This window comes from Silurus meridionalis, chromosome 19 (genome assembly GCF_014805685.1).
Source record: "Silurus meridionalis isolate SWU-2019-XX chromosome 19, ASM1480568v1, whole genome shotgun sequence".
NCBI classification, from domain to species: domain Eukaryota; kingdom Metazoa; phylum Chordata; class Actinopteri; order Siluriformes; family Siluridae; genus Silurus; species Silurus meridionalis.
This window is the reverse complement of record NC_060902.1, coordinates 16699273-16724554: the sequence shown is the minus strand read 5'-3', so window position 1 is coordinate 16724554 and position 25282 is coordinate 16699273. Positions and strand designations below refer to the sequence as shown.

The 25282-nt window shown below is 40.0% G+C and overlaps 3 protein-coding genes across 14 annotated transcripts in view; 1 reads left to right on the top strand and 2 right to left on the bottom strand.

Moving 5' to 3' along the window:
- The first annotated feature begins 531 nt into the window (after nt 1-531).
- On the top strand, nt 532-7463 carry nfya (nuclear transcription factor Y, alpha). Of its 12 annotated transcripts, none has more exons than XM_046875620.1 (10): nt 532-682; nt 2337-2449; nt 2748-2828; nt 3245-3391; nt 3587-3718; nt 4421-4520; nt 4695-4840; nt 4951-5124; nt 5328-5429; nt 6793-7463. In XM_046875620.1, the coding sequence occupies exons 2-10, from the start codon at nt 2372-2374 to the stop codon at nt 6853-6855; spliced, it is 1023 nt and encodes a 340-aa protein (XP_046731576.1). In that variant the 5' UTR covers nt 532-682; nt 2337-2371; the 3' UTR covers nt 6856-7463. The 12 variants fall into 12 exon arrangements, with proteins under 12 accessions (XP_046731576.1, XP_046731581.1, XP_046731578.1 ...); XM_046875622.1 differs by having other exon boundaries at nt 587-735; nt 2748-2825; XM_046875614.1 differs by having other exon boundaries at nt 587-735.
- Nucleotides 7464-8974: 1511 nt separating this feature from the next.
- On the bottom strand, nt 8975-12799 carry zgc:172270 (uncharacterized protein LOC100136849 homolog). The gene is made up of 3 exons (XM_046875401.1): nt 12459-12799; nt 10270-10457; nt 8975-9597 (listed from the first exon to the last, which is right to left on the bottom strand). Exons 1-3 carry the CDS (start codon nt 12678-12680, stop codon nt 9447-9449), a joined length of 561 nt encoding a protein of 186 aa, XP_046731357.1. The 5' UTR covers nt 12681-12799; the 3' UTR covers nt 8975-9446.
- A 4408-nt stretch (nt 12800-17207) lies between these two features.
- The window catches only part of si:ch211-213o11.11 (probable G-protein coupled receptor), a 9305-nt gene continuing 1230 nt past the window's right edge, over nt 17208-25282 (bottom strand). Inside the window, exon 2 of the mRNA XM_046874691.1 lies at nt 17208-20316. Coding sequence (XP_046730647.1) covers nt 18895-20220 — 1326 coding nt within the window. The 5' untranslated portion in view covers nt 20221-20316 and the 3' untranslated portion in view covers nt 17208-18894. The remainder of the gene's footprint in view (nt 20317-25282) is intronic.

Here is a 25282-nt window from a genome sequence, read left to right as displayed (position 1 = left end):
CTGGAAGACATTATGTTCGAGTGTGTTCTTGGTGGCTGTTGTTTTTCTTTAGGTTTCTCACATTTTTGTTTGTGTTGTACTGATTGTGTATTAAAGGGATTTTGTGTTTAAAAAAATCAATAGAATCGCAAGAGAGGGAGAGAAATGGGAGTGTGTTAAAAAAGGCAGAGGGAAAATAGAGAACAAAAAGAAAAAGAGGGAAAAAAATGGAAAATTGAGGGGAAAGAAAGGGAGGAAAAGGGAGTGTGATTTAAGAGAAAATGAGACAAAAAAGAAGACAATAGAAATAAAAGAGGAAGAGAAGATAGAAATAAAAGAAGAGAGGGTAGAAAATGAAGAAAGACAGAAAATATGAGGGAGAGAAAGACTGGGGAAAAAGGGAGAGGAGAAAGAGACAAAAAATGGAGTAAGATAAAGAAATCAAGAGAAGAGAAAATGTGAGGGGGGAGACCGATCAAAGGAGAGAGAAGAGAAAAGAATAAGAGAGGGAAAAGAGAAAGGTTGAGGAAAAAGAGAGAAACCGAGGCGCAGGTTCCACCCTTGTAACACCCCGGGCCCCCCCTCCAGCCCTCGCACTGGGCGCCATTTTGCCGCGCTGTCGCTCTGTGTGCGCGTGCGGGTTGTGATTGGGTTCCGCGCGCCGCCATTGGAGCCAATCAGCGGCGGAGAGAGCGGGCGGACGGTGAGTGCGCGCGGCGCTGAGAGGGGACGGGACTCGGTAACAGATGGGGATTGGTGTGTGTCCGACCAACCAAAGAGACTAAAACCAGTATAAACAGGAATTTCACTGCCATGGAGCGGTGTGTGTGAGTGAGTGTGTGTGAGTGTGTATCCGACACAAACCCGGACCGCGTTCTTATATAGTTCACAGTTGATGTGCCTGAGTTAGCAGAGATGCTAACTGCTATGCACACAGGCCTAGCTAGCTTTGCTAATCTACCCGTCATTGTGTTCTTTGTGGTGTTAGCAAGAGAAAAGAGAGAATGTCTGTCAAACCAGAGGTTAAAACCTGTCACTTTGGTATAAATGAACGATATTACTCATATTCGGGTCTTGTAAAAGATATATATAAAATATATTTATTGCCTTCAGTAACGTTATAATCATAATTTCGTTATAACGTTGTATCGCTTTTCCTGAGGTACGGGCTGCGTCCTCAACATTCACTTCATCACTTTTAAGGGCACTAGAACGCCGTCCATCTTGGTACAGCTGTAGTGTGCATATGAAGGGAGTGTGGAGTAGTTTGGGATTCGACCCGGCTCTGATATTAATTGATTGAACGCGCATGTAAGTGAAGTTATACAGCAATATTCTCCATGTCATAAAGAGCTGCTGGTGCTCCATTAGACTTTCCCAAATGCAGCTTGAATGCACATGGCATCAGTAATGATCATCACTGAACTGACAGCTTATATGATTTCACTATCAGGAAGACCAGGAATCTCTAATGTAGATCCACATCCATCCTAAACACACGACTCCATTTATTATAGAGGAATAAACAAAAAAATGCTAATCCATCAGTTAGTCTTTATTATTGTTTAGTGGATATTATTACCGATTATTACACACAATAGAGATCTGATAATATGATAATACACAGATCAGTCATAACATTATGGCATTATAACGTTATAATAGCTGAAGTGAATAACACTGATGATCTCTTCATCATGGTGTGTTGGAATCATGAAAAAAGTGCAAACGTATGGATTCAAACAAATTGTGACGTCTAGACCACTGGGTCAGAGCGTCTCCAAAACTGCAGCTCTTGTAGGATTCTTCTGCAGTGGTCAGTCTTTTATCAAAAGTGCTCCAAGTAAGGAACAGTGGTGAACCAGCGACAGGGTCACGGACAGCTGAGGCTCATTGATACATGTGGGAAGTAAAGCTGGTCCGTGTGGTCCGATCCAACAGACGAGCTCCTGTAGCTCAAACTCCTGAAGTTAATGCTGTTAATGCTGAATGTGTTGAAACTGTTTTAGCAGCAAAGGGGACTAACACAATATTAGGAAGGTGGTCATAACATTTTGCCTGCTTAGTGTATTTTCCAAAGGTGCAGCGATGCAATATAGTAGTCATGGTAACAATGCAAAACGAATCACACCAACACACGGAGGCAGCCAATGTTGGTACTATTAAATATATGCATGTGGCTGTAGCTGGCTTCAGCCGTTTCCTTTCTACCCGTTGTTGTTGCTTTTGCCTTCTACCTAAAATCGATTGCATTTTGTCTGTATGGCAGAATGGAGAACGTTATCTGGATTATGTGGGATATGTCTGATCGTTGACCTCCATACTCATGCTTGTGCACTGTGTCTTTGCTTTCACAGACTGTTGAGCTTGGGTTGTGAATAGGAGTCAAACCATGGAGCAGTTCACAGAGACGACGAGTGGAGGAGAGCAGATCGTGGTGCAGACGTCTGGTGGAGCGGTGCAGCAACAGGTACAAGTTCTGAACGCATGGGAGTGGATGCTGTACTGCTCATGGGAAAGGGTTGCTCAGTGGTTAAGAGATTGGACCTCTGATTGAAAGGTCATGAGTTCAAATCCTTGCACCACAAAGTTGAGGCTGTTGGGCCCTTTAGCAAGGCCCTTAACCCTCAAGTGCTCGGTTGTATAAATAAGATATCTGTATGCCGATTTGAATAAGAGTGAATTCCAAATGCGATAAACGTGAATGCTGGACACTTGGTGTGGAGTACGTGTGCTATAACTGTACGGCTGCATTCTGTGTGGTCCAGAGCACAGTGACTGCAGTGCAACTGCAGGCCGACGGCCAGGTGGACGCGAATGGGGCCCAGCAGGTGCAGACTCTCCAGGTAGTGGTATTCTCTCTTCAGCTCTTCAGGCATCTGCATGTCAGCCACCACGATTACGCCGTGCTTCACCAAAACCGCTCGGAGACGATCGTTCGCATGTTAAACGGAGCAGCTCCTTTATTTTAGATTTTAGTTTGTTTTATCCCTGAATTTGCTATTCAATACATCGGTTTGGTGAAATCCCTTGTGTGCACACGAGCACGGCATCATTAAAACAGTGGCGTTGCTCTGCATGAAGATCGCTACCGTGGCACGTGTGTCATTTCTCCGGAGCATGCACGCTCTGTTAAACGTGTACGTGTGTTTGTTTTGTGTTTTTTGTTTATTTTGCAGCACCCTACATACATTCTGCATGAGTTCATCTCAATCTTAACACGAGAGCCCTGTGGCACTTATTGCTTTTACTTTTCTTTGTGAAGGTTCAAGGGCAGCCTTTAATGGTGCAGGTCAGTGGGGGGCAGCTCATCACCCCTTCCGGGCAGCCAATAATGGTACAGGCCATGCCGGGAGGACAGACGCAGACAATAATGCAGCTACCGGTGACGAGCTCGCAGGGACTTCAGCAGGTGAGAATTAGTGTGTATGTGTGTATGTGTGTGTGTGTGTGTGTGTGTGTGTGTGTGTGTGTGTGTGTGTGAGGGGGTATTTTATTTTATGTATTTTATTTGGAGAAATATTAATGAAGTTCGATGATGTGAATAGTCTGGTCTACACCAACTTTTAATCTGAGCTGCTGAGAAATTGTGCTGTGCTTCTGATAGATCCAGCTCGTGCAGCCAGGACAGATTCAGCTCTCAGGTGGCCAAACGCTACAGGTACAAACTGCACAGGGTCAGACGCAGCAGATCATCATCCAGCAGCCGCAGACTGCAGTGACCGCAGGACAGAACCAGGTATCAACACACACGTGCACTTAAAAGAGACACACATTATTTATTCCTCTCTAAATGTTCTGCTTGATGTTAAACTGATGCTCTATTTTGGTGGTCAGTAGATACACCAAGCGCCAATCAAAAAGTTGTGAAAGGTAGTGAAGTTAAAGTAAAATCTCCCCCAAATGTAAACACTTCATTAAAGTACAGATACGCGAAAAAATCTACATAAATACAGTAACGAATGACATTTACTCCATCACTGTTCACCACTGCATAAAACACTTATTAATAAACTGAAATACATTTACAGAAGACATCTTTTCTACTCATAAAGCACATATATAGGAAACTTCAAAATGTATCACCAAAGAAATTACTAGAATTCTGAAGGACTTCATATAACCACTGAACTCTGTCGTAGTCAAAACTCTTTGAAATGCTATAACACCTCACCTTGATCTTGAAATGGAAAATCCTCCAATGCTGGTAAGGCATTAAAAACAAACTAAACAATAAACAAACAAACAAATAAACTTGTGCTTTGTAGGTCTTTGAGTTCTTTAAGAGACGCAAAAACCATAAGTGGTGCAGGGTATTACAGTTTATAAGAGTGTTGTAGTTTATCATGATTAATACCATACTGTATATGATCATATTACTATATTTATAATATGAAATACACATGCTCCAATGTAATTGTATGCGTGGGTTTCTTTTTAGCCTCAGCAGATCACGGTGCAGGGTCAGCAGGCTCAGACAGCAGAGGGTCAGACCATCCTGTACCAGCCGGTTAACGCTGATGGAACCATCCTCCAGCAGGGTAACACATCAAAACCACAGCTATATCACTTTAAAATAGACATACGGGTTAGCATTGTTGTAAAAAAAAGTACTTATTTATACACAAACAGGAAAAGTATCTCTACAAACTAAGCTCATGCACCATGCTGGATTTTGCATAAAGTGTGTTCATCCTCGTCTCCATCCTCTGCAGGCATGATCACTATTCCTGCCGCCAGTCTAGCAGGAGGTCAGATCATCCAGACGGGTTCAAACGCGAGCGGCACTGGGGGTCAAGGGACCGTGACCGTCGCCGTTCCAGTCACAGGAAACATGGTTAATGCTGGAGGAATGGTCATGGTGGGTGGTGGTTAATGCGCTCGAGAGTTACTCATAGTTACTTTGGAATTCACTTACCAATTTGTTTAAAAAGTGACATAAAAACGTGGCACCACTTGTGTACTTCTCAGATGGTCCAAAGCGGCGGCTCTGTCCAGAACCTGCAGAGGATCCCTCTCCCCGGAGCAGAAATGCTGGAGGAGGAGCCGCTGTACGTCAACGCTAAGCAGTACCACCGCATCCTGAAAAGACGCCAAGCCCGGGCCAAGCTGGAGGCAGAGGGCAAGATCCCCAAAGAACGGAGGGTGAGTTTAACAAGCTTGTAGTAAAGAAAGTAAAGGAATTCCTCTCTTTGAAATGTCGCGACAGAAGTATGGAATTTTGAAGAGTGTGTTTAGATCTATTAATTCTTTGTTCTTTTTTATAATAAATTAGATTAGAATTAGAAATCTAAAGGCTATCTTGTTGTGTTTGTGTGTGTGTGACCTGGTTGTTCTCATACACCTAGAAATACCTGCACGAGTCTCGTCATCGGCACGCCATGGCACGGAAGCGTGGTGACGGTGGACGCTTCTTTTCCGTGAAGGAGAAGGAGGAAATGGGCATGCAGGTGAGCAGGAGGCTCCAGATAAATCCCAGCACTGATTGGACAATCATCTCAAACCCGCCCCTGGAATAACATTGGCGCCCTTTTACGCAATTCAAGATTTCTTTTACAAGCTTAAAAAAAAAGACTGTCTCTTTGTCCTAGTGCACATGTGTGTGTGTGTGTGTGTGTGTGTGTGTGTGTGTGTGTGTGTGTGTGTGTGTGTGTGTGTGTGTGTTAATGCTTTCAGGCTTCCTCACATGCATGCATGGTTTATTATTGCTGAGAACGTGGGGCTCGATGCTGATACTGTACAGCACTACAGCATTTTCGTTCCTTTGATCAGAAATCAAATAAAATGTTAGATTTTTAGTATGCAGATCCCTCAACACGTCGACATACACCAACGATGACTATATTGAAAATATGACAATGCAGCTAAGGACAAATTATGACAAACAGCATATGTAGCTTCACGTCTCATATCATCTTACTTCTCAATCCTGCGCGCACAACGGTGCGTAGCGTCTTTAGGAGTCACGTGACAAAAGAACGAATTATTCGGACTAAAAGATTCAAGATTCACTGTTTCCTGTACATAACCTATGGAGATCTTGCGATACTTTGCTCATGCGCATCCAGTAGAAAATGAACGAATCACTCTTTAAGACGACTCGTTCTTCTGAGTCACATTTAAAGACTCGCTCAAAACTAACGAATCCTTTATGAACGACTCGGCACTAATGTGTACTTCCTTAACACAGCAAAGACTCACTAATATAATTCTGTCATGCTGATCATTTTTTATTATTTAAGATTATTCACAACAAACCAAAAGATTGAATCGCTGCAGGAGCATCAATTTGCTTTTCTCTTTAACTTTTTTTCATTTTCATCTGCATGCCTTTTTCATTGGTGTATCTGCTTTTGGACTTTTGTGCAATTTGTTTGTGATACGTTATTTCAAATGCATGTTTTTCAACCTGCTGTAGAAAACAAGCTGTGTTTTGTTTTTTGTTTTTGTCATGTTCATATTCCTGCTTTTTATGTACTGTTCTATTCATTTATTTTAATTAATTAATTTTATTTTTTTGCAAATAAACACTTACTTGATTTTAGATTTTTCGCGTTTATCCAGTGGATTATCTTTCACACTTCACTATAATGTCAAATAATGTTTATTGTTTTTCCTGCCAAGTATTCCGGACATATAGAAATGTTACAAATGTAACAGAGTTAATTAATTTACTAGCGTTATTACCGTGCACGCAAAGCATATTTGTGCGTTTTATCATCGCTCAATCACTAAAAATGTGCATATAATAAAATAAATAAAAAAAGTCACAGTTAAATGTAATTGTCTTTAATTGTTCTTTGTTTTCTGCAGATGGACTCAGAGCAGGCCCCGGTCGGAGAGGAAGCCGTGACTCAAATGATCAGCGTTTCATAACACCTTCGTAACCTCTCTTTACCTTCGTAACGCCTTCGTACGGTTTTGCTACCGAAAGATCGCTCCTTATCTCAGCCTGGTGTTTTGTACAGATTTCTACACTGGCTCTGTTACTGTCTGCCATTTAATGAGAGAATATGCTGATCCAGGATCAGTTTTTGTTTTTCCTCTTACTTTGTAAATAATGGCATTATAAAAGGATAGTGATCTGATCCCGGATCTTTTTTGTATGGAAAGATTGAATCGGTGTATTTCTTATCGTGTGGTATGACGTGTAATTGTGACTCTCGAGGTCGTTCGTGTGTGCTGTGTTTTATAGAGGGGGATCTGATTGGCTTCTGAGCATGACTTTTAATATCTTTATTTGAATGTTAGTTATAGTGAGACAAAAGCAAAACAAATGTTTTTTTATTTAAACACGTCCGAGATGTTTATCGTGGTTTTATTTACTTTGTGAAAATTGTAAAAAGTGAACATATTCTGCCGACTATGCACTTCCCAACTGATCTCCAGTTAAAGAATTAAAAAAAAAACAGATTCCAAGGGCATCTTGAGTGAACTGTTCAGCACAAATATCAGTTTGTCAAATAAAAAGTGTTTTATTGTGACTGTGTTTAAGTGTCTTTGCCATCGTGGGTGATTTACAGATTGGGTCATTGGTACAGTAAAACTCCGAAACTGTTGGCACCCTTCTGTTGTATTAGCACCTACTTTTTAAGGACGTGAACGTCATCCAATTTTTTATTCTTTAACAAAGTAATATAACATGTTCTGTCTCTTTCTGAAGCAAAATTCTGAATACACCGATTCACAATTGATCTCCTGACTGTGAACCGCCTGCTCGACCTTCGACTTTTGTTGCTTTTTAAAGAAATGTAATAGAAATCTGTCTACTTAGAAAAGACGAAAAGTTTCTCCATGGGTGTGGCTGTGTCTAATTTTGAACCTCGCTTGTGTGTTTTTTGTTTTTGTTTTTTTGCCAGGCAACTACACAACACCCCAAAGGAACCGAGATTAAATATAGATGTCTGATAGTCAGTTCCAAATTCCGTGCATGTAGACCACAACAGAGCGAGAGAGAGAGAGAAAAAGAGAGAGAGAGAGAGAGAGAGAGAGATGGTCTAAATCGGACCATGTCCTCCATACCACTCTCTGAACATCAGGTTTTAAAAGGTTGGTTTTATTGCTTAGGGTTTTGTATGAGAAAAGTTGTCTAAAATCTCCTTCTTCCAGAGTTCCCGCTTCCAGCCACTAGAGGGTGCCGTTCTTGGGAGTCCGACTAATTGTAGACGATCATGGTGATTGTTTTGTCTGGAGAACACCGTGTCTCTACGGTTGTGGTTCGTTTTTGTTCTCGTGTCAAAACTGGCCTCTGATCAGTAGAAAAACCGAAGCGTCCACCAACAACCACCCTCACAGCTCTCACAGCCAAATAACCACACATTAGCATCAAAATGGTGTGCTCTGAATAATCAGGTCCGGTGCAACGGTACAGAATAATTTGTGCTTCTTTTCAAGCAAGAGAATCCCTCATCTAGTTCAATAGCTTAGATAAAACACGGCACGGCCCCACTTTGAATTTAAATGAGAGATGGAGGGATAAGACATTGCCCTCTTTTTTTTTTTTATAACATCATACAGATTGAAGGTGAAAAACAACAGTGCAACATACTGTGTCACAATAATACCTGTGTAGTTACACACCTGTAATATAACCCTGGGTTGGGGAAATGGTATCCAGAAGTTCATACAGATCCTAAAGACTTGTCATCTTTATGTGCTAAAACTGATTTTCTTTCTTTCTTGCTTAGGTCTTAGCTTTTCAGCAGTTTGAAAGTAGGACGTTCAGTGTGTGAGAAAAATCACAGTATATAGACAATAGTGTGTGGACACCTAGATTTTTGGAGTGTGCTTGTAGAGATTTGTGTGAGATTCATTCAGCAACAAGGGTGGTACCAAAAAGTTATGTACTGATGTAGGTGAGGTGAGAAGGTCTGGGGTGCAGTCAGCAGAAGATCTTCTCAAGATCTTCCACTCCAACCTGTGTAAAGCATATCTTCCTGGAGCTGGCTTTGTGCACAGGGGTATTGTCATGCTGGAGATGGTTTGGGTCTCCTAGTTCAGGTGAAGGGAAAATGTTGTGCTACTGCATCCAAAGACTTGTATACAATTGTGTGCCTTGAGCTTGACTGAAAGTTTGGGGGAGGAAACACGTATGGTCAGGTGTCATTCAGGTATTAAAGACACTCAACCTAAAGAGGGACAAAGGTAACTTTTCAGGGTCTTCACTGGCACCATATTGCGCAAAATCAAACGCACCTGCCTACCGCAGTGCCTCGTCGGATTGGATGGTGTTTATAGATGCCACCAATAACCCACATCTCCTTAAACAGTGCAGTATACAGTCAGTATGTACAGAATGATCACGCTTTCTTGATGTATTAATTCCTTAGCAAACTCTGACACCAGTCCTATCTGGTTATTAGAGCACATCCGAACAAATCCATGAAGTCCTGTCGGTACCACAGCACATCTGGTGTCCGTGTCTTTTCTCTGGTAGCACCTGCTTGGATAAAAATGGTCCATTTTCTTTATTCACGTGTGAGTCGAACGCTGATGCTCGTGCAGCATTGGGAGGCGCTGTGGTAGACGGGGAGGATGAAGGTTTCCACAAGGCTGCTCCAGAGCGTCTTCAGCCAGCTGGTGTTCATGAAGATTACCTTTACACATGGAGTGAGGAGCCTGAAAGACAAGAGAAGAACACTCATAAATAACATGCTGTTATTCATAATATACATGGAGGAAAGCTAGAGTCATCGTGTTCTTCTTCAGCAAATGGTTTGGAGTCGCCAGGATCTGACTCAGGTAGGAGGCGTGGCCTAAAGTTTGAAGGTGGAACTCTAAATGATAACAGACTCAGTTTTCTAATTGGATGTTATGTTGGGGTCCCTGTGGTATACTAGGTGAACTGTTGACATAACAAGAACATTAAAAATGCTCTTCCTTCCACTATTCTAGATTGGTAGGGAAAACCGACCGATCTGGTGTGTGGATCAGAAAAAGTGAAGAAGGTAGGAGATGGTAAATTTGAGGTCTTTCTCTAAGAGGCCATTCTGAATAAGGGGTTAAAAACTCTTAAATATTACAGACTTAACCTCTAATTTGGTTTTATTTACAATATGGATTTATTCTTCTGTATACAAACAGTGTGCAAACATAATTTTTTTAATCAACATTAATTTCACAGCACCAAATGGTCTGGTTTTGGAGAAAGGAAATTTTGAGATAACCTTAATTACTTGACATCCTGTTCCTTTTATGGATGCAGTGTATAAATGCTGGATTTTTTCACCCCATGAAATATTATTTAAAAGCAGGATATTATTAGTATTAAATGAAATCGACTTTTTGTACCAGATGTGAAGGCAGGTGAGGAACGCGAAGAGAACTCCAGCGACGATGGAGAAAGGGATGGCGAGAACGGCCGTGATGATGCGATACAACCAAACTCGGGACACCTCAAAGAGAGCGTTGCTCCAGAACCACACCCGGTCTCCGGTGCGTACCGAAAGAGGCTCGGCTATCATGTCCTCGAAACTCACCTGAACACAAACACACATACGTCAGCATTACCTGGCCTTTCAGCGTCGTAGCTATATAATTGCTTGCTATAAGTAGGGATATAATACCTCATGCCTGATCATTATAGGAGAATAATACACAGTAATGTGTTAAAGAAGAGTTATTGCTTCTACTATGATACACAATTAATTTTAAGTCCATTCTCATCTACAGTATTGTCAAAGACATTTTTTTATTTAGGGGATTTCCCACACACATACTGAGATCTCCATCAGAGTGCTGCTATAATTGTACTCATAATCGGAGCAAGAACACTTGTGCTGCTTATAGCCTCCATCTGTCTCAGAACAGCAGCTGTTAGCATTTACTTTAAGACTGCCTCGCTTGAAGATTTCCCCAAATATTTGTGTTAGGCCAATAGGCATGGACTGCAATTGTTTCTTTTTCAGTGTTTTGCAATGTCCTGCTTCCTCAATGTATACAGGCATTTTCTGGAAAAAAAACTAAACCTCTCAAATAGTGCAGATTGTTATTCAAGTCGACTCTGTTGGCAGTTAATTCAGATGCTCTGCGTTGCCACTGATGAACAGTGAGGAAGTAAATGTTATTCGTTACTGTATTTAAGTCGTTTTTTCGCATATCTGTACTGAAGTATTTCCATTTGAGGAGATTTTACTTTCAACTTTACTGCATTACAAAGTCAAATATCCTACTTTTTACTCTACTACATTTTGCGAAATCAGTCATTCCTTTTATTTATGAGGAAAAAACTAAACTGTTTAGAACGTGTTCTGATTGGTGCATGGTGTATCTACTGATCACCAACATACAGTTCAGCATCAGTTCAACAGCAAGCAGAACATTTAGAGAGAATAAATGATGAAGAAACTCCAGACTCGAACTCACCACAACACACGTGACCTCGTTTACACGTTTTTTAAGTAGTTGTAAAGAAGGTTTTGGGCTCGTAATCATTGTAATAGAAATCAATCAGTGTTTGAGTTTTAATATCATTCTATTAATAGATCAGTGTGCTGAGAGTCACAGAGTCTTTACACATAAACTGAGGTGATTAAGTAAAGAGTCTTGTGATAAAAATGATAATAGGAACATTATAGTTATAATAAATCATAGTACTTTGGATACAAGTACATTTAAAGGCAAAAACTTCTGTACTTCTACTCAAGTGAATGTTTCAAGGGACACTTTTATTTTCACTGAAGTAATATTTTATTAAGTTTATCTTTTCTTTAACTCAACTACATGGTTTGTGCACTTTGTCTTTTGTGACTTAAGACAGAGTCTCTCTTGGCATTTCCCCTAAATATGTTTGTTTATGCGAGTGGGCATGAGAAGGACTGGAGTGTTTCTTCTCAATGTTATAAAAGGTATTGCTTCCTTAAAGTAAACTCCTGAGTACAGATATTTTCTGGAAGAAGCGTCTCAAAGAGTGCAGATTGTTATTTAAGTCGACTCTGTTGGCAGTTAATTCAGATGTTCGGCTCGGCTGTTGCAGGAGTTGATGCAGCAAAGGATCAAAGCAAGAGAATCACAATGTGAGGTAAAGTGGGCGTGGCAATGTTTGTTTGGTTGTTTGTTTGTTTTTATTAAAGGAAATTGCACTGGAAGAAATGTCCCTTATGTCTAGTCTTCATCGTTTTTTAAAGGGGTGGTTTCGCAGACAGAAATTAAGCCTAGTCCTAGACTAAAATGGCCATTTAAACCAAATTAACAGAAATCTGTATTGTCTCTTATAGTGTAAAATAGTCTTAGACTTGGTCTAATCCGGAGGCTGATTTCCTGGATAAAGTCTAGTGCTATTTTAGGACTAAATTGAGGCTTAAATTAAACCTACCAAAAGTACATATTTCTTTGCAAAGACCCGTTCTTTGTCCAGGACTGAGCACAATCTGTCCACCAGAGGTAATCCCAAATTTACTTTTGACTCTGTGTCCTGTGTCTCAGCTGGGATGCAGTTTATCTCTACCGTGACCCTGTGATCCAGTAGAACATTCTATTACCTTGAGGCATTCGTTCATCTGTCTCGGATCTCTCTCGTTGATCAGAGGCCTCGTGTCGCTCTCTGTTGAGACCATATCCTCCTCTTCCTCTTCCTCCTCCTCTTCTACCTCCATAACCGTCTCCAGGTGCGTCTTCCATGGCTGCTGTCCCTCGCTGTCCTCGCTGTCTATATCGTCCCCGAGGTCAATCTCTGTGTCTACAGGGGCCGTGCTCCGCATCATGGTGGCGGTCAAAAGCACAAACAAAACTCCTAAACACAGTAAAACTCTGATCCGTGTCTTGACTGCAGTGCCGGGGCTGAGGGACGGATATATTAGGAAAGTGACTGTGCTTGTATAAGAATTCCCCATGGGAAGATCTGTAACCCCCTGCTAGGAGAGCTATAAATACTGCAGGATGGGCAGTCACTTGGTAAACACTCCTCTTGTAAGTAACCAGAGAAGCACATGGAGGGTCTGACCCAGGTTCCTCACAATCAAAATCGTTTTGCGCATGACTGTAGAGATACATAGATACTTAGAGGGGCCACTATGTGATATTTAGAGCCCATTGATGCCCTTCCTCTGTTTGAACTTTCATCATTCCCCACGAATGACTCTACCTTCTCTGTGACTACCATATACCAGATGATCTGCTGTGGAAAACAGGGCAGGGGACCTGTTTAGCATGGGTAATTCCTGGGCCAGAAAAAGACTAAGGAACAAATTTGAACAAATGTGGGAACCAATATAAAGCTTCTTGTTGAGTCATAAGGACCACCTGTACTTTCTCTTCTCTCATTAACACTCAGTATCATGTTCAGTAACTTTTTACAGATTGTAGGATTGTTTTGTGTGCCACAATCTGCTTTCTTTCTTTTTCATTTTCTAAACCGAAATATGAAGAGTTTATTTGTCCTTTTTTACGGTTATTGTTTGTTTTGGATTTTGTAAAACCATAATGAAAATGATATTTAAAAAGCTGATACTGTGGCTCTGTGCGCCACTGGAATCCATTACGCACACGGTGAGCTGATGAATGGGTTTGTGATGGTCGAGTGACCTGTCACTGTTTTCTAAAGGCTGTAAAAAAAACCATAAAACACTTCAGAGTCAACATTCTGAGCATTACAGAAAGACTTTAGACCAGGTGAACACACTGACTAGCATCTTTACATTTGTATTATTCTCTCAACAACATGGGCAGAGATTTTTATTCATCTTACATGACAGCCACTTTCTGTTTGGTTAGTCAGAACTACAAGATCGTTTTTGCGTTTGGCACTAATGAAGTCGTCTTTCAGTGAAACACTGTGAAGCGGCCCTCTCTGAGCTCTTCACACACGTCGTAATTTTCTTGTGTGAACACAGACGCTTCAGATAAATCCAGATTCAAATACAGAAATGTTGCACATTTTTGAATCTCTCTTTTATTAAACACAGCGTCAGTCCAAACACTTATCTACCGAATGGAGCGAATTAAAGTGAAACATCTCCATAAACTCAAGTAATAGCTCAACCCATATGTTTTGTATGTATAATTGTATAATTATAAATGTATAATTTGAAATGTAATTACAGGCTGTCAACTAATGAAGTTTACAGTGTGTTTGTGTGATGTGTTTGTGTGTTTTATATGAAAGGGAAGATAAAGTATGAAAAATAGGCAGAGAAAAGAGGAAAGAAAAAAAACAAGTTCATACAAATTTACACACACACACAGACACACACACACACACACGCAATACATTATAGTGCTTAGTGATCGTGTGCAGCATTTACTTAATGTCATATATGAAGACGCTAATGGACTATAAGTATCTGTGGCAGATGGCTCTCTGTGTGTGTGTGTGTGTGTGTGTGTGTGTGTGTGTGTGTGTGTGTGTGTGTGTGAGAGAGAGAGAGAGAGAGAGAGAGAGAGAGAGAGAGAGAGAGAGGACATGTATTAGATCTTTGGATTAAAAAAGGAGAGGAAAGAAAAAGAAAAAAAAAAAAACAGACCAAAACAGATGCTAAAAATAGGTCACGTTTCATTTACTTTTATTTCCAAAATGAGTTCATTTCTATGGAGTGGATTAGAAATAGGATTTTATCTTTTATCTCTTTCTTTGCTGAACTCACTGACTCGCCTCATTGACTCATAGCATGACGGTTATATAGCAGATTGAACATTCTCTATAGAAAGATGCTCTCAGTGGCGTCACTTTTGGGTGGATCAATCTTTAAACAGAGACCTGACATCTGCATGAAGCACTCATGAAGCATTTACACTGTATGGATAAAAGTGTGTGGACATCTGAGCGTAAAATTAGCTTTTTAAACATCCCATTCCACATTTAGTCCCAATTTTGCTGTTATATTTACATCCACTTTTCTGGGGAGATGTTCCACTAGATTTTGCAGTGTTCTTGTGGAGATATATGCTCATTCAGCCACAAGGGTGTTAGTGATGTAGATAAGATGAGGAGGCTTGGGGTGCAGTCAGCGTTCCAATTCATCCCAAAGGTTTCAGTAGGGTTGAGGTCAAAGCTCTATAGCAGGAGATCTTTCACATCTTCCATCCCATGTGTTGCAAATCTTTATGGAGCTCGTTTTTTGCACGGGGGGCATCGTCGTGCTGGAACAGGTTTCCGTCTTCTTGTTCAATTGCACGAAAAATGATGTTCTGTGTGCCTCCAAATCTGTCGTTTGAAGAAGAGCCTCATATGGATGTAAAAGTCAGATGTCCCAATACTTTTGTCCAAGTACTTTATTTCTATTGGAACATCCACAATAAAATTGTTAAGATGCTCTTTGCTGGATGTTCTCATAACAAAGATTTTGTGCTTTTAGCTGCGTAACTAGTTAACGCTCGGCCGCATCGTTCCCATGACAACTCACGTGGATCTGTAGGCATGTATGACTTCAAACGATCCAAATTTTATAATCAAGCAGATATTGTGTGTAAAAGATATCTGACAAAGATTCTCTTCAAATCTAAACAGGAGAAACGACACAAGGATCAGCAGAAGCACATTTATATCCTGCACAATGGGGGTTATTTTTAGTGGGACAGTTTTACTTTCTATACTCTGATCTGATATTTTGTTGAATATCTGTATTTTAAACTGTAGATCGCATCAATCTAAATTTAGATGGTTGTGTAGAAATGTGTCATAGGATGGCGTGTGTGTGTGTGTGTGTGTTATGTTTAAGCAGGTGTAGCATGTCACCCTGCTGCTTCTACAGATGCTCCAGTGCCGATTTTCTCCTATATAAGCGCACACATCTACATCAGGGTCCCAACTCTTGATAAATCCTCTGCTGTAGATGGACAGATGGAGAAGTGAATGGTAAGCTGCTTTAAAAGAGAGGCAATGTGGTACAGTAAGCCCTATAATAGTGTTACTGTATGATGCATGGCAAGTTTTATACAGGATATTTTGTAGATGAGTCTATAGTATATATTAATATGCATTTCTCAGTAATCTGTCACAGGGTTTAATCTGGTTTCATCAGATGATCATGTTATCAAGGGGAAAAAAACGACCAAGGATTTCAGTAAACCTTCTTTGCACAGCTTCATGAAGATATGCTTTACATGGGCTGGAGTGGAAGATGTGCTATAGAACTCTAATCTCAACCCTACTTATTAACTTTTGTCAATATTTTGTAGCTTCGGCTTCATTTATATATGATATCTAATGATTTTCGCAGTGGTGAGCAGTAGTGAAGTAAACGTAATGCGTTACTGTACTTAATTAGCTTTTTCGCGTATCTGTACTTTACTGAAGTGTTTCCATTTGGGGAAAGTCAAATATCCTACTCAACTACATTTTGTGAAATCCTTTTTATTTATGAGGATAAAATCGGAACTGGTCATACACGCAGCGATCCACCAATCAGGGTCGAGCACGCTCTGTTATGAACGTGTACGGATCGGCGCTCGGTGTATCTACTGATCGCCAACATACAGTTCAGCATCAGTTCAACATCAAGCAGAACATTTACAGAGAAATAAACGATGAAGAAACTCCAGATTTGAACTCACCACAACACACCTCGTTTACACCATATATTTTTAAGTAGTTGAAGGTTTTGGGCTGATGATCATTGTAATAGAAATCAATCATCCATAGATCAGTGTGCTGAGAGTCACATTAGAGTCTTTTCACAAGAGAGTCTGGTGACAAAAATGATAACAGGAACATTATAATCATAATTAATCATAGTCATTTGGATACTTAAGTACATTTGAAGGCAAATACTTCTGTACTTTTACTTCAAGTGTAGTCATGTTTTACCTACTGTATCTCTGCTTTTACTCAACTACATGGTTTGTGTACTTCATCCACCACTCTAGATCATTCTCAGATGTATATATATATATATATATATATATATATATATATATATATATATATATATATATATATATATATATATAATTTATTGTCAGACAGGCACTGAACTTAATCTAATTCATGCAACATCTACATACTGGTTCTGTAGTTGTACTGATGTCCTGTAATCATACTGTTTGATCTGTGCCAAGGAACAGGTTCTTTCGTAACCCCAACTGGGTTGAAGCAGTGTTTGAACAAAAAAAGCTCCACTTCATAACGTGGCGTTTTAGTTACTGGCTTGTTATGGAGTATTAAAAAGAGCAGGCGTTGATAATGCCATTACTTATGCTTTTTGAGTGATAAGCAGGTCTTTCTTCATCCCCCGGACCTCAACTTGTAGACACATTATCCAGCAGCGGAGCTCGCCAGGCTTGTTAAATCATTTTTTCCTTTTCTTAACAAAGACACGTTGTGTAACGCTGTGCACGTGACTAAGCAAAGGGTGTTTTATTCAGCGGGGAGACAGGAGAAACATCTCAGAAACATTTCATATTCACATGGAGAAAAAAAAAGAGGCACAGTTTTTCAACTCGAATAAATACAAATCCAAATAAATATATTTTTGCACATCACAAATGACTGAAAATTAATGTTAAAACATATTTTAACATATAAAATATTTAAAATATATTGAACACCACCATGTAACATACACTAATACAGAGTCTTTAGTGTTGTGCAGCTGCGTAAAATGAGGTGAATCAGCGAACAACAAACACTTGAACCTAAATACAGGATACTCGTTAAATGAAATAATGACAATACTGGGGGTTTTCTGATACAAATTTCTGAGTTGTCATTGTGTGGTTTGATGTGTTTTAAGGCGAATGAAAAAAGAAAAACGTGTTGTCATGGACCTCCATGAAATTTTTGGATCGGTTCTGAATGAAACGCAGATAAAGATGATATTTCAAGGCGTTATTGTGTAAGAAATTCCCGCCCACTTCTCTGTAAAACGAACAGCCCTGAGCATCCGAAGTCGACGCAGATATCGTGACCTCAGCATCGTTTTTTGATTTGTGGATGTCTGATTCAATCTAATTTAATTCACACACACCTTTTACTTCAGGAACAGACCAGAAAGTTGGTCATTTCTATTAATATTCTATACATCTTCATTATTAAAAAAAATAAATCACCAGTGGTGTAGTCCATGTTAAAAGTCAGTATACATTAACAGCCCTGTATAAAAGTGTGTGTGTGTGTGTGTGTGTGTGTGTGCGTGCGTGCGTGCGTGTGTGTGTGTGTGTGCGTGTGTGTTGGCTTGACTACTTAATATAACATGCCATTAGCATGGCAAAGCAGACCCAAAAAAGATTCAAACGATATATTTTTTTGATCTTCCCCCCTCCAGATTTGTGATTATACCTGCACCTGGCATTTGCAGGAATTATGAAGCGGTTTTCATATTTTCTTTAACGTTTTTTGCATTTTTTCCATTCATGTCTGTTCTGAACATTCCAGATTCTGATCTGATTCCAGGTTTTAGATTAGGACCCATTTTCAATGTTACCGATTTGTGTCCAATGTAAATGTACCAGATTCGGATCTGATTGAACACTCCAGATTTTTGGTTCCGATTAGAAGGTCCCAGATTTGAATCTTAACTTATGAATCAGACTTGGATGCCATCCGGATCTTCCAGATTTGTATCTGATTTTAACTTTGATTTATATTTTAACCTTCCAGATCTGAAAGAATAAGATTTGGAACCATTTTTTAAATGTCTCACATTTGGACCTTCTAGATTTGGACCTGATTGAAACATTTCAGATTTGCATCTGATATAACCTGTCCACTTTTGGAGATTTTATATTTTACATTTTCCGAAACAGATCAGTGTTAAATGTTCCAGATTCGGATCTTTTTGAATGTTACAGATTGGTATCCTTTGTAAATGTACCAGATTTTTTCTACCTGATTTGTATCTGATTTAAACATTCCAGATTTGGATCCCTATTGATGTTCCATATATGGATCAAAATTTCATCGTTCCACACTTGGATGCAATCTGGATACTTCAGATTTGGACCGTTTTGAAATTAATTTTGTGGATGCCCTTTACCAAGTGCCTAAGTCAGTTCCTCAGGGATCTGTCCTGGTATCCTGAACCCTGTTTGATCCAATGTGTTTCTGGGAGTTGCAGTGTTGTAACTGCTGCGTGTGGCATCCACAGAGCTGCTGCGCTTCAGAAAGTGCAGGAAATCTTCACGCACCGAGGCGCCATCGTGTCCCGATGCCGGTGGTCTGGTGGGTCTGCTGGGCGATCGGCAGCAGCAGCACATCGTCTTACACACCTCTTCACGGATCTGGCGGTTTAGCAAACCATAGAAAAAAGGGTTTGCTGCGAAAGAAGAGTAGGCCAGCCACGTGACGGGGCCTTCCGCCTCGTCAGCCGAGCTGTGGGCGACACCCAGGGACAAGTGTAGGTGGAAGGCAAAGTATGGTAGCCAACAGAGTACAAACTGGCCCACGATGACTGCCAGTGTGAGCGCTGCTTTACCCCCCACCAGGGTGCGGCGTGGCCTGCGAGATGCGTGTGTCCCTGTCCCTCTCCTGACACTTGAGCTGCTGGTGATGATAGTGGTTTGGCTGTTGACCGAGTCAGAGCGGTGCTTTGGACGGGGTGTTGCAGGCACCCAGCTAGGCAGAGGACCCCTGTGTCGGGCAGCCATGTGCGCCACCTTGTAGACATTGGCGTAAACGGCTAGGATAATGGCAGAGGGGACGCAAAAGCAAAGCACGCAGAAGATAATAGAGAAAACACGCCGGTGCCCGCTGTGGCTCCAGTGAAGCGAGCAGTGGGCAGCAGCGATAGCGCTGTGTTGGCGATAACTGGGCCACCCAAACACAGTGGCCAATCCAAGGACAGCGGACGCCAACCAGACCAACGCCATAACCGCAGCAGCAATACGAGGAGTCATTTTGGCCTCGTAGCGCATCGGGTGCACGATGTAGTAGTAGCGTTCGACGCTGATTGCTGTCACCGTGAAGATGGAGGCAGAGATCAGGAAGGCGTTGAGGAAGACGTACAGGCGACACTCCAGGGGCGTAAAGATGACCCCGGCGAAGATCGGTGAGCCGCACACAATGGCGAGGGGCATGAGGAGTGCTGCGCACAGCACATCTACTCCGCAGAGGTGCCACACGAAGCTGTACTTTCTCAGGTGTGGTGCCTTCAACACGACGATCAGAACAGCCAGGTTTGCCAAAAGAGCCACGGCGTTTAGTACCACCATGGCAGCCAGGCCCATGGCATCACGGAGACGGGACTGTGGGTTGGACATGGTGCCCAGCTGCATGCTGGGGGTTGGGTGCACGGATGTGCCATGTTCCAGGGAGCGGTTGGATTGTGTTTCGTTGAGGTTGGGGAGCTGAGGAAATCCAGATGCTGCCATCTTTGGAGCTTCTATTTACGCAGCTCGGGTCACGATCACAGATTCCTCCATTGTCCAACACAGGGGGCGCCGGGATTGACTAATCACAGGTCAGAGCTGTTAATGAAATAACAAATGTGTAATAAGTAAAAAATCCTGTTAAACATATTTTTTTAAATGTTGTTATGTTATGATGGTATTGATGGTAATATCTCACAATATTCCATTTAAATATACCTTATGATTGCTTATGATGTGATGTCTGCTGATTATTCTTAAAATGTTTTCATGTACCAATATATAATTTTGCTTTATCGCAGACTACTTGGTAGACAGTAAGGAAGTAAATGTAATTCGTTACCGTACTTAAGTAGCTTTTTTATTTATCTGAACTTTACTGAAGTATTTCCATTTGGGTATATTTCACTTCAAAGTTAAATATTCTACTTTTTGCTCAACTACATTTTGTGAAATCGTTGTTGTTTCTTTTTATTAATGAGGAAAAACATAACTGGTGAAACACGCAGCGATCCTCCAATCAGGGTCGAATGCACGCTTTGTTTTAAACTTGTTTTGATTGGCGCTTGATGTATCGACTGATCATTTAGAGAGGAATAAATAACTCCAGACTCGAACTCGCCACAACACACGTGACCTGATTTGTGTGATTTTTTTTAAGCAGTTCAAAAGAAGGTTTTGGGCTCATGATAATTTTAATAGAAGTCAATCAGTGTTTGACTCATTAATATAATTATATTAATAGATCAGCGTGCTATAAATGATACTAGGAACATTATAGCCGTAATAAATCTTAGTACTTTGGATACTTAAATACATTTGAAAGCAAATACTTTCGTACTTTTACTCAAGTACAAGTTTAAAAGGAGCATTTTTTTACTTTCTTGTCTTTATAAACTGTTGGAATTATGACAGTGTAATTGTTTTACAGTCCAGTGATGAGTATCAGGCCTTGTGACTCTTTATTTTCCACTTGTTCTATAGGCGTTAAAGTGTGTCACATTGTTTTCAGCTAAATTCTAGACCCATAATCGTTTGGTTCAATATTTGTCCGGCATGGGGGGGAGTCGTTACTGAATCGAAAGAGTGGGAGTATGATCACTGAGAATTATTCATGATAAACTCTTTGTATTTCTCTGTTATTATGCTCTCTCTCTCTCTCTCTCTCTCTCTCTCTCTATTCTTCTCTCTCTCTCTCTCTATCCTTCTCTCTCTCGCTCCCTTTCTCTTTCTTTCTGCCCCTCTCTCTATCTCTAGCTCCTTTGGTTGCGCTGCATCTTCCTGCATCTCCCAGTGACCTCCTTCTCATTTCACATCCCTGCTCTCTTTCTGTCTTTCTGTGTGGCTCTCTCTCTGTCTTTTGCTCTCTCTCTCTCTCTCTCTCTCTCTCTCTCTCTCTCTCTCTCTTTCTCTTGCTAACCTTTTGATGGTGAGTATAATGAGGCAGCTTGTTGGGTTGCAGCTGCGGGAGGCTTTTCTGCTGTAAGCGGCATTAGCATCAGAGTGAGGTCACTGTCACCTGCACCTCATCACACACACACACACACACACACACACACACACACACACACACACACACACACAAACACACACACAATCTCTTTCTCTTGTTTTCTTTCTGAAATGCACGCACACACACAAAACCCCCATGCACAAAAACATCCTCCCACACAATCGCACAACGTGCACTCGTAATACATCTCACATACAGCGCACACACACATATACACACTACTCAAAATTTTAACAAAATCAACAACTTGTACACAAATCCTCAAAACTGCGAGCATGTAAATCGAGCAGCATGTTAAGAAAAGATTCCCAGTTCACTCTGAACAGTTCTGATTATTGAGGTTCAGAATTAAACCTGAAACGTGAAACGCCGTCTAAAGCCGATCAAGCATCCTGATCTCAGACCTGTTTTTTCATCCAGGCACTGAATACACTTTATAGGCACTAATGGTTGTTATAAAGGTGTGTGTGTGTGTGTGTGTGTGTGTGTGTGTGTGTGTGTGTGTGTGTGTGTTACATCATCACGGCTGCATAGTGGGTTTTTTTTAGCTTTATCGCTGTGTAAGATCTGCACCCCTCACCCCTATCCATCAGATCCATCAAGATCTGATGGACAGGGGTGAGGGCTTGCACACTCAGCTCCCATGCTTTTTTTCACTCGTTTGGATGAGGAAACCAAAGAGCTTTATCTCCGAACACACTCCTCACCCATGTGGTGTGAAACGTTGATAACGAAAGCGAGTACAAACATAAAATATTGCCTTGTCTTTAAACCTCTGTCCAGCACACACACACACACACACACGTAAACACACGTAAACACACGTAAACACACACATGTACAGAGAGTAGACATGAGCATCTTTCATTGAGCATCGTTTCCATTTTGTGCCTTTCTCAGAATCTTCTCAGAAAGTTTCCCAGAATGCTTCACTGCTACAGGATCATTAGTTCAGGCCATGTGGCACGCTTCTGATTTTATCCTCTCTAATCTGCTCTAATGGACCGAGTTTCATACACGGTGTATATTAATAAGGTACACGAAGGTCAGGACAAAGAGTTGTTTCAGATTATGACAGTTATATAAGAACATGGCTGGTTTCTTTATAACATCAAACGCCGTGAGATCCCAACTCTTTATCTTTAACTGTATGGATCTATCTATCTATCTATCTATCTATCTATCTATCTATCTATCTATCTATCTATCTATCTATCTATCTATCTATCTATCTATCTATCTAACTGTCTGTCTGTCTGTCTGTCTGTCTGTCTGTCTGTCTGTCTGTCTGTCTCTCTCTCTCTCTCTCTCTCTCTCTCTCTCTATATATATATATATATATATATAATTTTTTAAATGATCTATCTATCTATCTATCTATCTATCTATCTATCTATCTATCTATCTATCTATCTATCTATCTATCTATCTATCTATCTATCTATCTCTATCTATCTATCTATCTATCTATCTATCTATCTATCTATCTATCTATCTATCTATCTATCTATCTATCTATCTATCTATCTATTCCTTCATCCCTCTATCTATCTATCAATTCCTTCATCCCTCTACCTATTACCATTCAAAATCTATCATATTTGAAAACTTCAGCTTGCTGTGATAAAAAAAAAAAAAAACGGATGTAAATTTGCTCAGAATGTGTTGATTAATTTTCTATAACAGCGGCCCTGACAGTAGTGCAGCTGCGAATCACCGGTTTAAATTATTCCACCTGTTCTAATACCTGACCGTTTCTATAGCAACAAATAATAACTCATGAGCACATGTCACACGCCGACATGATTGTGCCGTTATGTAACATACAAAAAAGGACAAATGGTTGCTATGGTGATCATAAGCTTTCTGAAAAGTCTGGCTGGATGCAGTGTTAAGTAGCATTGCCTGATGTACTGTACATACACCAGGTGTAAGGCGTCACTTCACTCTGCTGGTTTTGATTCGTGGCACATCTTGAAAACTGGTGGCTGGTTCATGAAGAGTTCATCATACAGTACATGTGATATGGAGTCGTTCCTGATTGTAGGCAGCCTGTAAGACCTTATAGTTTGATGTATATATTTGGGCCCTGGGTTCTGCCTCAGAATATATTACTGTTTTACCACTTTACATGTTCCTACTGCATTTAGTTTTCGACATAAACATCTAGACACTAACACTTTTATAAGATTAGATGAGATTAGATAGAATAATATTGTTATTATTATTATTATTATTATTATTATTATTATTATTAGTAGTGTAAATTTCCGGAAACTTTCCATCAGCACTTCTTCTGAGGAATTTTGGAAATATTCCAAGCTGAAAACTTATAAGGCATTTACAGGAATTTTTTTTAATTAATAAGAAATTTGGGGAAATATATAAATTGTATGATATACAAACATAAATAAAAACATTTTGTTTGGTCATAATCTGACATGCATTCAAACTAAACTAAAACAGATTTATAAAAAATGACATTTTTGTCTGAGTAATTGTAAGTAGAACAATTATAGATATTTCTTTATATATATTTCACAATATTTTGATTTGGTTCTGTATTTTTGATGAAATCGGTGCAGGCTTTGTGTCCAAACTTTTGACCAGTACCGTACTTCTGTATGTTAACAGAAAACTACAGAAGGTAGGAGAAAGAGCATCACAGCTCGATCTAGCTGGCCTCATCGATTGTCAATAAAACAGCTTGCTTTCATTTAGTTGTAAATGTAATTATGTAATATATTTGTCATTTACGTAAATAATCGCCAGGATGGAAATTTTTTGTAGAAGTGATGTGTTTTATGTAATGGAGGAATGTACAGTGCATGTAGGGGGCGTGGCCTCAGTAGTCCTGCAGTAGGTGTGCGGTGTGCATGTGATTGATGAATGTGCAGGAGAGAAATTCAACTCAAATTGCATGAAATCTGGTTGTTTCAACAAAGATTTTCCTACAAGATATTTTTTTACTACATGTAAATTCCCTGTTATAGGATAACCTGCAGTAAAATTCCAGTTTATTTCTATCAATTCTAATGCAAAGTCTTCAAAATACAACTCTAATTATACGCCTGTATTACTTTTAACATTGAATAATACAAATATACTCTGATACACTAATATTTGTACATATCAAAAGTCTGACACTTACTGAACATTACTGTACTATCAGGCTGAATATTGCACCACTGATGCTGCTACACATTTACTCTACATTTACTCTTTTACACACTGTAAAAGATTATATTACAGAATTATTGTACAGATTGCCTTCTGATTACACTAACATGGGATTATATGTAAATTATTACACTATCATCCAATTATAGTACCTTTTACTATACTCCTATTGTATTCTACTATTGTTATTATACTACTGTAAGATTTAACTTAATTTTGCTATTATTATTGTTATCATCATCATATTTTAAGTTTTATACATTAAAATATATTATATTATGCTAAAATTATTCTGCTGCCTATTTGATTACACAGAATGAATGAGTAATAAATTAGTGAGATTCGATTCCTATTCTTTTAAATTACATTCCA